Source organism: Oncorhynchus keta, unplaced genomic scaffold, assembly GCF_023373465.1.
Source record: "Oncorhynchus keta strain PuntledgeMale-10-30-2019 unplaced genomic scaffold, Oket_V2 Un_scaffold_6846_pilon_pilon, whole genome shotgun sequence".
Classification (NCBI taxonomy): Eukaryota; Metazoa; Chordata; class Actinopteri; order Salmoniformes; family Salmonidae; genus Oncorhynchus; species Oncorhynchus keta.
The window spans coordinates 268,182-280,914 of NW_026290990.1; the positions used below are offsets into that span (position 1 = coordinate 268,182).

The following is a 12,733-nucleotide window of genomic DNA, read 5'->3' on the forward strand; positions in this document are numbered from 1 at the left end:
CCTAACGGAGGAGAGGAGAGACCTAACCCTAACGGAGGGAGGAGAGACCTAACCCTAACGGAGAGAGGAGAGACCTAACCCTAACGGAGGAGAGGAGAGACCTAACCCTAACGGAGGAACCCTAACGGAGGACGGAGACCTAACCCTAACGGAGGAGGAGAGACCTAACCCTAACGGAGGAGAGGAGAGACCTAACCCTAACGGAGGGAGACCTAACCTAACGGGAGGAGACCTAACCCTAACGGAGGGAGAGGAGAGACCTAACCCTAACGGAGGAGAGGAGGAGAGACCTAACCCTAACGGAGGAGAGGAGAGACCTAACCCTAACGGAGGAGAGGAGAGACCTAACCTAACGGAGGAGAGGAGAGACCTAACCCTAACGGAGGAGAGGAGAGACCTAACCCTAACGGAGGAGAGGAGAGACCTAACCCTAACGGAGAGAGGAGAGACCTAACCCTAACGGAGGAGAGGAGAGACCTAACCCTAACGGAGGAGAGGAGAGAGACCTACCCTAACGGAGGAGAGGAGGGACCTAACGGAAGAGGAGAGACCTAACCCTAACTAACCTAACGGAGGAGAGAGAGACCTAACGGAGGAGGAGAGACCTAACCCAACGGAGGAGGAGAGACCTAACCCTAACGGAGGAGAGAGAGACCTAACCCCTAACTCCTAACCCTAACCAGAGAACGGAGGAGAGGACGGAGGAGAGGAGAGACCTAACCTAACGGAGGAGAGGAGAGACCTAACCCTAACGGAGGGGGAAGACCTAACCCTAAGGAGGACCTAACCCTAACGGAGGAGAGGAGAGACCTAACCCTAACGGAGGGAGGAGAGACCTAACCCTCTGGAGGAGGAGAGACCTAACCCTAACGGAGGAGAGGAGAGACCTAACCCTAACGGAGGAGAGGAGAGACCTAACCCTAACGGAGGACGGAGGGAGAGAGACCTAACCTAACGGAGGAGAGGAGAGACCTAACCTAACGGAGGAGGAGGACCTAACCCTAACGGAGGAGAGAGAGACCTAACCCTAACGGAGGAGAGGAGAGACCTAAGAGGAGAGACCTAACCCTAACGGAGGAGAGGAGAGACCTAACCCTAACGGAGAGGAGAGACCTAACCCTAACGGAGGGGAGAGACCTAACCCTAACGGAGGAGAGGAGAGACCTAACCCTAACGGAGGAGAGGAGAGACCTAACCCCAACGGAGGGAGGAGAGACCTAACCCTAACGGAGGAGAGGAGAGACCTAACCCTAACGGAGGAGAGACCCTAACGGAGGAGAGGAGAGACCTAACCCTAACGGAGGAGAGGGAGAGACCTAACCCTAACGGAGGAGAGGAGAGGACCTAACCCTAACGGAGGGAGGAGAGACCTAACCCGGAGGACGGAGGAGAGGAGAGACCTAACCCTAACGGAGGGGACGGAGGAGAGACCTAACCCTAACGGAGGGAGGAGAGACCTAACCCTAACGGAGGAGAGGAGAGACCTAACCCTAACGGAGGAGAGGAGAGACCTAACCCTAACGAGGGGAGGACGGAGGGAGAGACCTAACCCTAACGGAGGAGGAGGAGAGACCTAACCCTAACGGAGGAGAGGAGAGACCTAACCCTAACGGAGGAGAGGAGAGACCTAACCCTAACGGAGGGGAGGAGAGACCTAACCGAACGGAGGAGAGACCTAACCCTAACGGAGGAGAGGAGAGACCTAACCCTAACGGAGGAGAGGAGAGACCTAACCCTAACGGAGGAGAGGAGAGACCTAACCCTAACGGAGGAGAGGAGAGACCTAACCCTAACGGAGGAGAGGAGAGACCTAACCCTAACGGAGGAGAGGAGAGACCTAACCCTAAAGGAGGAGAGGAGAGACCTAACCCTAAAGGAGGAGAGGAGAGACCTAACCCTAACGGAGGAGAGGAGAGACCTAACCCTAACGGAGGAGAGGAGAGACCTAACCCTAACGGAGGAGAGGAGAGACCTAACCCTAACGGAGGAGAGGAGCGACCTAACCCTAACGGAGGAGAGGAGCGACCTAACCCTAACGGAGGAGAGGAGAGACGGAGGAGATTGTACTGATTGTACTGATTGTACTGTCTAGTGTAGTCACTTGGCCAGGGTTATACTAAGGACATGACTGTACTGTACTGTCTAGTGTAGTCACTTGGCCAGGGTTATACTAAGGACATGACTGTACTGTATAGTGTGGTATATATGCATGTAGTCACTTGGCCAGGCCGTGGATGCAGCCAGCCAGGTCCTTGGTCATCACACCACTCTCCACGATCTCCACACACACCCTCTCCAGAGTCTGGGAGAACCTACAGGTCAACAGGGGTTAGGGTTAGTTACCTACAGGGGTCAATGAGACAAAAGCATGTTAAGTATATTACAGGTTTTAGTAGTTATTGATCAAATCAAATGTTATTTGTCACATGCGCCAAATACAACAGGTGAAATGCTTACTTACTACAAGCCATTAACCAACAATGCGGTTTTAAGAAAAATAAGTGTTAAGTAAAAAATAGATTAAAAAAATAACAAATTCTTAAAGAGCAGCAGTAAAATAACAGTAGCGAGGTTATATACTGGGGGTACCGGTACAGAGTCAATGTGCAGTGGCACCGGTTAGTCGAGCAGCGTGAAAGAGGGGGTGGGGGAGACAATGCAAATAGTCTGGGTAGCCATTTGATTAGATGTTCTTGAGTGTTATGGCTTGGGGGTAGAAGCTGCTAAGAAGTATTTTGGACCTAGACTTGGTGCTCCGGTACCGCTTGTCGTGCAGTAGCAGAGAGAACAGTCTATGACTAGGGTGGCTGGAGTCTTTGGCAGTTGTTAGGGCCTTCCTCTGACACCGCCTGGTATAGAGGTCCTGGATGGCAGGAAGCTTGGCCCCAGTGATATACACACTAACCACTGTCGTGCTTTGCGGCCGGAGGCCGAGCAGTTGCCATACCAGGCAGTGATGCAACCAGTCAGGATACTCTCGATGGTGCAGCTGTAGAACTTTTTGAGGATCTGGGGATCCATGCCAAATCTTTTTAGTCTCCTGAGGGAGAATAGGCTTTTTGTTGTGCCCTCTTCACAACTGTCTTGGTGTGTTTGGACCATGATAGTTCGTTGGTGATGTGGACACCAAGGAACTTGAAGCTCTCAACCTGCTCCACTACAGCCCCGTCGATGAGAATGGGGGTGTGCTCGGTCCTCCTTTTTCTGTAGTCCACAATCATCTGCTTTGCCTTGATCACATTGAGGGAGAGGTTGTTATCCTGGCACCACACGGTCAGGTCTCTGACCTCCCAATAGGCTGTGTCATCATTTGTCGGTGATCAGGCCTACCATTGCTGTGTCATCAGCAAATTTAATGATGGTGTTGGAGTCATGCCTAGCCGTGTGGTCATGAGTGAACAGGGGGTACAGGAGGGGACTAAGTATACACCCCTGAGGGGCCCCCGTGTTGAGGATCAGCGTGGCAGATGTGTTGTTACCTACCCTTACCACCTGGGGACAGCCTGTTATGAAGTCCAGGATCCAGTTGCAGAGGGATGTGTTGAGTCCCAGGGTCCTTAGCTTAGTGATGAGCTGTGAGGGCACTATGGTATTGAACGCTGAGTTGTAGTCAATTAATAGCATTCTCAAGTAGGTGTTCCTTTTGTCCAGGTGGGAAAGGGCAGTGTGGAGATGAAATAGCGATTGCGTCATCTGTGGATCTGTTGGGGCGGTATGAAAATTGGAGTGGGTCTAGGGTTTCTGGGATAATGGTGTTGATGTGACCATGACCAGCCTTTCCAAGCTACAGACGTGAGTGCTACGGGTCGGTAGTCATTGAGGCAGGTTACCTGGGTGTTCTTGGGCAAAGGAGATGATTTACTTGAAAATATCAGTGAAGACACTTGCCAGGTGGTCAGTGTATGCTCGGAATACATGTCCTGGTAATGTGAATGTACACGTCCTGGCCTTGTGAATGATGAGAGCGTAGCTGATGTGATGTACAGTCATCCGGAACAGCTGATGCTTTCATGCATGCTTCAGTGTTGCTATTCTCGAAGCAAGCATAGAAGTAATTTAGCTCGTCAGGTAGGCTCGTGTCACTGGGCAGCTCGTGGCTGTGCTTCCCTTTGTAGTCTGTAATAGTTTGCAAGCCCTGCCACATTCTATGAAAGTCGGGGCCAGTGTAGTACGATCTTAGTCCTATATTGATGCTTTGCCTGTTTAATGGTTCGTCGGAGGGCATAACGGGATTTCTTATAAGCGCCCGGGTTAGAGTCCCGCTCCTTCAAAGTGGCAGCTCTACTCTTTAGCTTAGTCAGGATGTTGCCTGTAATCCATGGCTTCTGGTTGGGGTATGTATGTACGGTCACAACATCATCAATGCACTTATTGATGAAGCCAGTGACTGATGTGGTGTATTCCTCAATGCCATTGGAAGAATCCCGGAACATATTCCTGTCTGTGCTAGCAAAACAGTCCTGTAGCGTAGCATCTACATCATCTTACCACATCCTTATTGACCGAGTCACTGGTGCTTCCTGCTTTAGTTTTTGCATTCAAGTCCCCGGCCACTAGCTAGCGCCACTTCTGGATGAGTGTTTTCCTGTTTGCTTATGGCCGTATACAGCTCATTGAGTGCAGACTTAGTGCCAGCATCGGTTTGTGGTGGTAAATAGACAGCTAAGAAAAATATAGATAAACTCTCTTGGTAAATAGTGTGGTCTACAGCTTACCGTGAGATACTCTACCTCAGGCGAGCAAAACCTTGAGACATGCTAAATATTAGATTTCGTGCACCAGCTGTTGTTTACAAATATACACAGGCCGCCACCCATTGTCTTACTGGGGGCAGCTGTTCTATTTTGCCGATGCAGTGTAAAACACACCAGCTGTATCTTATCCATGTCATCGTTCAGCCACGATTTGGTGAAACATAAGATGTTACAGTTTTTAATGTCCTGTTAGTAGCATATTCGCGATCGTAGCTTGTTTATTTTGTTATCCAATGATTGTACGTTGGCTAATAGGAATGATGGTAGCGGCAGATTACCCACTTGCCGTCAGTTCCTTACAAGGCACCCCAATATGTCGGCTTTCTCATGTTAATGACGTGGATTTGGGCCTCGTCGGGTGTCTGAATTAAATCCTTTGTGTCCGACTCATTAAAGAAAAAACTTTGTCCAGTACGAGGTGAGTAATCGATGTCCTCCTATCCAGACAGTGGCAGAAACATTGTGTCCAAAATAACTTACAAATAACGCGAAAAAACACACAATAGCACAATTAGTTAGGAGGCCGTAAAACGTCACTTTTTCCACGAACATCAATAACTAATATAACAATATATTACAGGTCAGGGTTTTATTAGTTATTGAGATATTACAGGGTTTTAGTAGTTATTGAGATATTACAGGGTTTTAGTAGTTATTGAGATATTACAGGGTTTTAGTAGTTATTGAGATATTACAGGGTTTTAGTAGTTATTGAGATATTACAGGTCAGGGTTTTAGTAGTTATTGAGATATTACAGGGTTTTAGTAGTTATTGAGATATTACAGGTCAGGGTTTTAGTAGTTATTGAGATATTACAGGGTTTTAGTAGTTATTGAGATATTACAGGGTTTTAGTAGTTATTGAGATATTACAGGGTTTTAGTAGTTATTGAGATATTACAGGTCAGGGTTTTAGTAGTTATTGAGATATTACGGGGTTTAGTAGTTATTGAGATATTACAGGGTTTTAGTAGTTATTGAGATATTACAGGTCAGGGTTTTAGTAGTTATTGAGATATCACAGGGTTTAGTAGTTATTGAGATATTACAGGGTTTTATTAGTTATTGAGATATTACATGGTTTTAGTAGTTATTGAGATATTACAGGGTTTTAGTAGTTATTGAGATATTACAGGGTTTTAGTAGGTATTGAGATATTACAGGTAAGCGTTTTAGTAGTTATTACCTGATGAGGTCTGGGTTTCCATCCAGTTTCCCTCGGTGTTCCAGCCCTCTGGTCCAGGCAAAGATACTGGCGATGGGGTTGGTGCTGGTGGGTCGGCCCTACAGGACGAGAGAGGACAGTGCCCTGTTTTATCTGCCGCTAACATGCATCCTTCGTCCTGTCATGACTGTCCTGTGAGGATCCGACTGGATCAGATCAGCTTGGCAATGGATGAGGGGCTGCTGGGGGGTTGACACCTCACGCCCAATTGTAAATTAAAGGAGAGAACATCCCTCTCCAAATTCACACAGGAATGTTCAACACAGAGACTTTTCCCACTGAAACTTTAACAAAGAATGTGGAGAATGGTCAGAGGCGAGCTATAGAAAACTAATGTGATATGGGTTGTTATTTTGTGATGTCATAAAAATACTGTAACTTCAAAAGTATATACACTTAATTTACGAAATCTCCATCCTTTACATTGTGAACAATGATGAAAGTATTTATGTTAAGATATTAATGTGATTTTAGGAGCCATAAGAGATCATGTGTCTCCTATAAACTTTGCACAGTAAGTAGCCACGCCCAAGTGAGGTCAGCGAGTCTGTCAGTCTGACGGAACTGTCCCTTTTGACCAGAAAGTACATAAAATTATTGGTAATGAAATGAACATTTAGACCAGAGAGGCGTGTAGTTGCAGCTGACGTACAAAGTGGTCCAACTCTGAATATCAACGAGGTAGAGGCGAGAGGAGGCGAGAAGCTCACGGATAATGACTGGTACGGCTGATTAGCTGTCCTAAGTAAAGTATCTAGAGAAGCACATTTAAGTGGGACCATTCTATTTCTCTTCAAACTGTCGTATTCTACTACTCTCATCACCCTTGTAACCATCAACAAGGCTGGCTAGCCTATCTTCAAAGAAGCAGCTTCCAGAGCGAATGGAAGGAGAATAAACTCTGTATTTGTTCAGGATGACACGACAAGTCACTGGGCAGAAAATAGCAACAGTGGAAAAGACGGGTGAACCCTCTTGGCCAATCAGAGCCTTACAAGCGTGCCGCGGAAAGGCTCAACAACCTTCCTATGAAGGACCTGGTTCCGACAGAGATCCATGGCAAACTAAGGAATTTACACATAAAAACATGAACGCTTTCTTACTCCAAATGTCCGGCGGTTCAAAGTATATGATTACTGTGAGAGTAGTTCCTCCAATGTATCAACGGGTTAGGGTTACCCTAACCCAAAGTATATGATTACTGTGAGAGTAGTTCCTCCAATGGATCAACGGGTTAGGGTTACCCTAACCCAAAGTATATGATTACTGTGAGAGTAGTTCCTCCAATGTATCAACGGGTTAGGGTTACCCTAACCGAAAGTATATGATTACTGTGAGAGTAGTTCCTCCAATGTATCAACGGGTTAGGGTTAGGGTTACCCTAACCCAAAGTATATGATTACTGTGAGAGTAGTTCCTCCAATGTATCAACGGGTTAGGTTACCCTAACCCAAAGTATATGATTACTGTGAGAGTAGATCCTCCAATGTATCAACGGGTTAGGGTTACCCTAACCCAAAGTATATGATTACTGTGGGAGTAGATCCTCCAATGGATCAACGGGTTAGGGTTACCCTAACCCAAAGTATATGATTACTGTGAGAGTAGATCCTCCAATGTATCAACGGGTTAGGGTTACCCTAACCCAAAGTATATGATTACTGTGAGAGTAGATCCTCCAATGTATCAACGGGTTAGGGTTAGGGTTACCCTAACCCAAAGTATATGATTACTGTGAGAGTAGATCCTCCAATGTATCAACGGGTTAGGGTTACCCTAACCCAAAGTATATGATTACTGTGGGAGTAGATCCTCCAATGTATCAACGGGTTAGGGTTACCCTAACCCAAAGTATATGATTACTGTGAGAGTAGATCCTCCAATGTATCAACGGGTTAGGTTACCCTAACCCAAAGTATATGATTACTGTGAGAGTAGTTCCTCCAATGTATCAACGGGTTAGGGTTACCCTAACCCAAAGTATATGATTACTGTGGGAGTAGATCCTCCAATGTATCAACGGGTTAGGGTTAGGTTACCCTAACCCAAAGTATATGATTACTGTGAGAGTAGATCCTCCAATGTATCAACGGGTTAGGGTTACCCTAACCCAAAGTATATGATTACTGTGAGAGTAGTTCTTCCAATGTATCAACGGGTTAGGGTTACCCTAACCCAAAGTATATGATTACTGTGGGAGTAGATCCTCCAATGTATCAACGGGTTAGGGTTAGGGTTACCCTAACCCAAAGTATATGATTACTGTGGGAGTAGATCCTCCAATGTATCAACGGGTTAGGGTTAGGGTTACCCTAACCCAAAGTATATGATTACTGTGGGAGTAGATCCTCCAATGTATCAACGGGTTAGGGTTACCCTAACCCAAAGTATATGATTACTGTGAGAGTAGTTCCTCCAATGTATCAACGGGTTAGGGTTAGGGTTACCCTAACCCAAAGTATATGATTACTGTGAGAGTAGTTCCTCCAATGTATCAACGGGTTAGGGTTAGGGTTACCCTAACCCAAAGTATATGATTACTGTGAGAGTAGTTCCTCCAATGTATCAACGGGTTAGGGTTACCCTAACCCAAAGTATATGATTACTGTGAGAGTAGATCCTCCAATGTATCAACGGGTTAGGGTTACCCTAACCCAAAGTATATGATTACTGTGGGAGTAGATCCTCCAATGGATCAACGGGTTAGGGTTACCCTAACCCAAAGTATATGATTACTGTGAGAGTAGATCCTCCAATGTATCAACGGGTTAGGGTTACCCTAACCCAAAGTATATGATTACTGTGAGAGTAGATCCTCCAATGTATCAACGGGTTAGGGTTAGGGTTACCCTAACCCAAAGTATATGATTACTGTGAGAGTAGATCCTCCAATGTATCAACGGGTTAGGGTTACCCTAACCCAAAGTATATGATTACTGTGGGAGTAGATCCTCCAATGTATCAACGGGTTAGGGTTACCCTAACCCAAAGTATATGATTACTGTGAGAGTAGATCCTCCAATGTATCAACGGGTTAGGGTTACCCTAACCCAAAGTATATGATTACTGTGAGAGTAGTTCTTCCAATGTATCAACGGGTTAGGGTTACCCTAACCCAAAGTATATGATTACTGTGGGAGTAGATCCTCCAATGTATCAACGGGTTAGGGTTAGGGTTACCCTAACCCAAAGTATATGATTACTGTGGGAGTAGATCCTCCAATGTATCAACGGGTTAGGTTACCCTAACCCAAAGTATATGATTACTGTGAGAGTAGTTCTTCCAATGTATCAACGGGTTAGGGTTACCCTAACCCAAAGTATATGATTACTGTGGGAGTAGATCCTCCAATGTATCAACGGGTTAGGGTTAGGGTTACCCTAACCCAAAGTATATGATTACTGTGAGAGTAGATCCTCCAATGTATCAACGGGTTAGGGTTACCCTAACCCAAAGTATATGATTACTGTGAGAGTAGATCCTCCAATGTATCAACGGGTTAGGGTTAGGGTTACCCTAACCCAAAGTATATGATTACTGTGAGAGTAGATCCTCCAATGTATCAACGGGTTAGGGTTAGGGTTACCCTAACCCAAAGTATATGATTACTGTGAGAGTAGATCCTCCAATGTATCAACGGGTTAGGGTTAGGGTTACCCTAACCCAAAGTATATGATTACTGTGAGAGTAGATCCTCCAATGTATCAACGGGTTAGGGTTACCCTAACCCAAAGTATATGATTACTGTGAGAGTAGATCCTCCAATGTATCAACAGGTTAGGGTTACCCTAACCCAAAGTATATGATTACTGTGAGAGTAGATCCTCCAATGTATCAACAGGTTAGGGTTACCCTAACCCAAAGTATATGATTACTGTGGGAGTAGATCCTCCAATGTATCAACGGGTTAGGGTTACCCTAACCCAAAGTATATGATTACTGTGAGAGTAGTTCCTCCAATGTATCAACGGGTTAGGGTTACCCTAACCCAAAGTATATGATTACTGTGAGAGTAGATCCTCCAATGTATCAACGGGTTAGGGTTAGGGTTACCCTAACCCAAAGTATATGATTACTGTGAGAGTAGTTCCTCCAATGTATCAACGGGTTAGGGTTACCCTAACCCAAAGTATATGATTACTGTGAGAGTAGTTCCTCCAATGTATCAACGGGTTAGGGTTACCCTAACCCAAAGTATATGATTACTGTGAGAGTAGTTCCTCCAATGTATCAACGGGTTAGGGTTAGGGTTACCCTAACCCAAAGTATATGATTACTGTGAGAGTAGTTCCTCCAATGTATCAACGGGTTAGGGTTAGGGTTACCCTAACCCAAAGTATATGATTACTGTGAGAGTAGTTCCTCCAATGTATCAACGGGTTAGGGTTAGGGTTACCCTAACCCAAAGTATATGATTACTGTGAGAGTAGATCCTCCAATGTATCAACGGGTTAGGGTTACCCTAACCCAAAGTATATGATTACTGTGAGAGTAGATCCTCCAATGTATCAACGGGTTAGGGTTACCCTAACCCAAAGTATATGATTACTGTGAGAGTAGATCCTCCAATGTATCAACGGGTTAGGGTTACCCTAACCCAAAGTATATGATTACTGTGAGAGTAGTTCCTCCAATGTATCAACGGGTTAGGGTTAGGGTTACCCTAACCCAAAGTATATGATTACTGTGAGAGTAGATCCTCCAATGTATCAACGGGTTAGGGTTACCCTAACCCAAAGTATATGATTACTGTGGGAGTAGATCCTCCAATGTATCAACAGGTTAGGGTTAGGGTTACCCTAACCCAAAGTATATGATTACTGTGGGAGTAGTTCCTCCAATGTATCAACGGGTTAGGGTTACCCTAACCCAAAGTATATGATTACTGTGAGAGTAGATCCTCCAATGTATCAACGGGTTAGGGTTACCCTAACCCAAAGTATATGATTACTGTGAGAGTAGATCCTCCAATGTATCAACGGGTTAGGGTTACCCTAACCCAAAGTATATGATTACTGTGAGAGTAGTTCCTCCAATGTATCAACGGGTTAGGGTTAGGGTTACCCTAACCCAAAGTATATGATTACTGTGAGAGTAGATCCTCCAATGTATCAACGGGTTAGGGTTAGGGTTACCCTAACCCAAAGTATATGATTACTGTGAGAGTAGTTCCTCCAATGTATCAACGGGTTAGGGTTACCCTAACCCAAAGTATATGATTACTGTGAGAGTAGTTCCTCCAATGTATCAACGGGTTAGGGTTACCCTAACCCAAAGTATATGATTACTGTGGGAGTAGATCCTCCAATGTATCAACAGGTTAGGGTTACCCTAACCCAAAGTATATGATTACTGTGAGAGTAGTTCCTCCAACGTATCAACGGGTTAGGGTTACCCTAACCCAAAGTATATGATTACTGTGAGAGTAGATCCTCCAATGTATCAACGGGTTAGGGTTAGGGTTACCCTAACCCAAAGTATATGATTACTGTGAGAGTAGTTCCTCCAATGTATCAACGGGTTAGGGTTACCCTAACCCAAAGTATATGATTACTGTGGGAGTAGATCCTCCAATGTATCAACGGGTTAGGGTTACCCTAACCCAAAGTATATGATTACTGTGAGAGTAGATCCTCCAATGTATCAACAGGTTAGGGTTACCCTAACCCAAAGTATATGATTACTGTGAGAGTAGTTCCTCCAATGTATCAACGATAAGTGTCTCTCTCTCTCCCCCTCTCCATCTCCTTTGTAACAAGTTGTGTCAGTACGCTAGGGACCTGTTCCTAATACATTATTAGGTGTGTGTGTTTATCCTGTGTTATCATTTAGTTAGCTAGTAAATAAATTAAACCAATTTGTGTAGTACTGAATCATAAGTAAGGCTGGGTTTTTTGCAGATGCAGGTTACGACTGTTCAGAATGATGGTATGACACGAGGTTATGATTAAGACGTTGGTTTATGATAGGTAAACCCTTTAGATTTTAATTTGGGAGATGGTAACTATTTAAACAACCGCTTTCATGGTGCCTCAAATTCCTAATGAGTTAATTGTTACATGTTTAATTTATTCGGGTAACAATTAAACATAGTTGATTAGATAAATAGCCGGCAATAGAATAATGAAAGTAAAGTCACGACAATCCTGATCCTGCCCATTTTACAATATAATAGAATAATATATATCTAAATATATACAGGGTTAGGGTTATAATATAATAATATAATAGAATAATATATATCTAAATATATACAGGGTTATGGTTATAATAGAATAATATAACAGAATAATATATATCTAAATATATACAGTACCAGTCAAAAGTTTGGACATCGACCCATTCAAGGGCTTTTCTTTATTTGTACTATTTTCTACATTGTAGAATAAAACTATGAAATAACACATGGAATCATGTAGTGACCAGAAAAGTGATAAATAAATCAAAATATATTTTGTATTTCAGATTCTTCACAGTAGTCAACCTGTGCCTTATGTGTTATTTCATAGTGTTGATGTCTTCACCATTATTCTACAATGTAGAAAATAGTACAAATAAAGAAACGCCTTGAATGAGTAGGTGTGTCCAAACTGTTGACTGGTACTGTATATATTCTTTTATCATCTAAAAATGTGGGTACAATCAGAATGAGGACAAGATCAGGACAAACAATTGGTGTTAGAACCAGGTATAAACATGCCTAGTGAAATGGTTCTGGTAGCTCTACCATACAGGAGGATAGTTTTAACAGTG

General features: G+C 44.2%; 1 protein-coding gene and 1 long non-coding RNA gene across 2 annotated transcripts in view; one reads left to right on the forward strand and one right to left on the reverse strand.

The window, feature by feature from the left end:
- The window catches only part of LOC127929364 (isocitrate dehydrogenase [NADP], mitochondrial-like), a 93,173-nt gene that overhangs the window by 16,025 nt on the left and 64,415 nt on the right, over positions 1-12,733 (reverse strand). Inside the window, exons 9-10 of the mRNA XM_052517330.1 lie at positions 5,941-6,038; positions 2,220-2,312 (exon numbers count right to left, since the gene is read on the reverse strand). Of these exons, the coding sequence (XP_052373290.1) occupies positions 2,220-2,312; positions 5,941-6,038 (191 nt within the window). The remainder of the gene's footprint in view (positions 1-2,219; positions 2,313-5,940; positions 6,039-12,733) is intronic.
- LOC127929369 (uncharacterized) lies at positions 7,305-12,314 on the forward strand. Its single transcript, XR_008134668.1, has 4 exons — positions 7,305-7,418; positions 7,678-7,878; positions 10,158-10,436; positions 11,631-12,314. It is a non-coding gene; the product is annotated as an uncharacterized LOC127929369 (long non-coding RNA).